The sequence below is a fragment of the Apis dorsata genome, unplaced genomic scaffold (assembly GCF_000469605.1).
Source record: "Apis dorsata unplaced genomic scaffold, Apis dorsata 1.3 scaffold_51344, whole genome shotgun sequence".
NCBI lineage: Eukaryota > Metazoa > Arthropoda > Insecta > Hymenoptera > Apidae > Apis > Apis dorsata.
In genome coordinates, this window is record NW_006267295.1 from 1 (window position 1) to 3,625 (window position 3,625).

At 18.8% G+C, this 3,625-nt stretch overlaps 1 protein-coding gene across 1 annotated transcript; it reads left to right on the forward strand.

The window, feature by feature from the left end:
• Positions 1–151: 151 nt before the first annotated feature.
• Positions 152–1,541, forward strand: LOC102680070 (N-sulphoglucosamine sulphohydrolase-like; the record flags this gene model as incomplete). Its single annotated transcript, XM_006625180.2, has 5 exons — positions 152–299; positions 405–611; positions 671–840; positions 982–1,128; positions 1,202–1,541. Coding segments are annotated over 5 exons (816 nt in total), but the record flags the coding sequence as incomplete, so codon positions are not given.
• Positions 1,542–3,625: the final 2,084 nt, after the last annotated feature.

The window sequence follows — 3,625 nt, forward strand, 5'->3', positions numbered from 1 at the left end:
TTTTTTATTACAAATATTTATTTAAAATTTTGTTTTATTCTTTTAAAAAATTAAATATTAAATGTTATTAATACAATAAATATAAAATATGTAATATTATATTATATTAAAAATATATTAATATAATAAAACTAATAATAGATGAATTAGAAATAGACAAGAAATTAAAACTTTTATAGGTGTAGGATTAATTTTAAAAGAACTGGAAGATGCTGGTTTTAAAGACAACACATTAGTGATCTATACATCTGATAATGGTATACCATTTCCAAATGGTCGAACAAATTTATATGAACCAGGTAAATAATAGTATAAAAAATATTATATAATGATTAAATAATCTTTTTTTAAATTAAGATTAAAAATATTAAGGTATAAAAAAATAATTATATTTACTATGTTAGGATTAGCAGAACCTATGATGATTAGGTCTCCAATTCCTAATCACAGAAGAAATAGTATAACATACAGTTTAACATCTTTATTGGATATTGTACCAACATTGTTAGATTGGTTTAACATACCATATATGGATCTATCTCCATTTGATACAAATGAAACATCTGTTCCTTTTTTAACTGGAAAATCTCTTCTTCCTCTTCTTATTCAAGGTATATTTAAATTATCTTAGCATTCAATATTCTAATATTATATTTTTATGCATTTGCAGAACCTACAGAAAATAATACAGCTATTTTTGCCAGTCAAACTCATCATGAAATTACTATGTATTATCCCATGCGAGCAATTAGAACCAAAAGATATAAACTTATACATAATATTAATTATAAAATGCCATTTCCAATTGATCAAGACTTTTATGTTTCACCAACATTCCAGGTGATCTACAAAAAATATATAATATAGTTATAAATATAAATATAATCATATTAATAAATAATATGAAACAAATTTATGAAAGAAATCACATTATAAATCATATTATAAATTATAAATGAATATCATTTTTTTTATTTAAAGGATCTTTTGAATAGAACTAGAAATAAACAACCGCTTCCATGGTATAAAACATTAGAAAATTATTATGAAAGACCAGAATGGGAATTATATGATCTAAAATATGATCCAGAAGAAAAAAATAATATTGCTTCTAAATCATCAGCAAAAGTAATTAAAATCAAAATATTCTTTATATTCTAATTGTAATAAATCAACTTTAAATTATTAAATTATTTTTCAGAATATATTCAGTGATTTACAAGAAAGATTATTAAAATGGCAGAAAATAACCAATGATCCTTGGCTTTGCACACCTACAGGAATTCTCAATGATATTAAAACTGAAGAACCACAATGTATGCCTCTTCAAAATTTACTTAATTAATTTAGATTATTTAATTTTTATAATATAAAAAATATTTTCAAATAATACTCATAAATACTCAATATTAATATCATATAAGCAATAAATTGAATAAAAAATAAATTTATTTATTCAATTATATTTTTTTTATTTAATTAAAAATATATAGAAATGGTATATGGGTACTTAAATAAATTGTTAAAAAAATCAATAAATATAATGTTTGACTGGAAATATATATGTTATAAATTGTTATATAACAACAGAATATTATAAATTTTTTTCAGTATTTTTATATTAAAGATAGATATTAAAAAATTTTTATAAAATCTTGTACATTATTTTCAATATTATGCAATTTTTGCTTATTAGTATTTTTTTAACTACAAATGACAATTATATGTATGTTTCATATCTTAATTGAAATATAAGATTTTCATTTGTTAATTTATAAATTAAATTTTTATGAGTATTAATTTAAGAATTTACTTATTAAATTTAATAATTTTATATTATATAATTTTAAATATATACCTATATAATGATTTATAATCAAAAAAGAGGATATGATATAGTCACATTTTTTATATCCTTATCACGATGTTTTAAAAGTATTTCATTTAATTGACGAATATAGCTTGACGACTTGTTTGCGGATTTCTCTATTGCTTTTAATTCTGTTGATATTTCATTCATCTAAAGTTTAAACAAATCAATAAATATTTAAAAATAAATTCAATGGATATACATATATATTTTTTTATGAAATCTTACATATTCTTTATATCCTAAATATCTATTATATTTTTGATTGTTATTATAAATTTGTTTCACTTGTATCATAAAAATAAGGCACAATAAAAGACCACCAAGCAATACAAGTAAATTTGTATTTTGAAAATTACGTAAAACAAGCATTACTATTGTTGAGGTTATGTTTATATTTTAAAAATTTAATTTGAAATTTTATTTAAATATATTTATACCAAAATAAAAAATTTCATATTGTGTTACATATTCACTTTTAAAATAATCATATAATGAATCGCAAGTAACGAAATAATTGTTATTTAAAATATCAATTAAGTTAGACTTGGCATTGATAATATTCATAATCAACAATAGATGTCTTCAATATGCAAACATGATGAAATAAATTGTCAATTTTATTAATTTAAGAATACTTATTTATTTTAAATGATAGAGTACAGACTAGATATAAAACGTAGAATAGACGTCACTCAATGCATTTTTGTGTCACATAGTCTGAAAACTATGTAATCTCCATTACTATTCTTGTCACATGCGATATTAATTCAAAATAAAATTAGATAACAGCGATATTAAGACAAAAGGAATTATAATTAAATGTAGCGATAGCCAATTGTTTTTGATATAAGAATATAATTATGGTCAATTTACGTATGTAGATTTCAAATTTAGCATTAAGAATATTATAATATAAATTATTTTTGATTTTCATAGATTATATTCTTTTGATACAAAATCACAATGATTTGAATACTTGAAAACTTCAAATCTAGAAATTTTACAAGAAATTTTGCTACTTTTTCTCATATTATTATATCTTCCTAATATAAAAATTCTGATATTTTGGCAAAATTTTTTGTCCAAATTAAAATTTTTATAATAGAAAAATGTAGTTGGAAAAAATGTGAATTTTTTCCTGCATTTTTGATAAAATTTTTTGAGAAATTATATTTTTGTAATATCCACAAAAATTTTCGATCAAATTTCGTATTAGAAAAATGAGAAGAAATGATATGTAAAATTTTTTAAAATTTAATGTATTTATTTTATACTAATCATATATATTTTTTTTTATTTTTGAACATTTAATAATTATTTAGAATTGCAAAAACTTACCTTATTTATGAATTAAAAAACACTTATTTTTATCACTGAGGAATTTCCTTTGATATATCTCGAGCAATATATTTGATCCCGAATCAGAATCAAATATTCGCGAAACAATAATATTTTAAAATTTTATTTTTGATTTTGATTATTTTTGATTATCAAATGAAATATTTACTAATATATTTCTAAAATTAAATAATTAAAATAATAAACGCGATATAATTTGGATGATAATTTGTGTATTTAATAACTAATAATAATTCTTTTTTTTCTTTATTAAATAATTAAATACAATTTAAATTATATTGTTAATTTAATTTTAAAGTTTAATTAAAAAAATTTTACAAATGTATTGTAAAGTATAATTTAAAATATATAAAAAATATTAAATATTAAAATAAAGTAAAAATAATTAAAAAT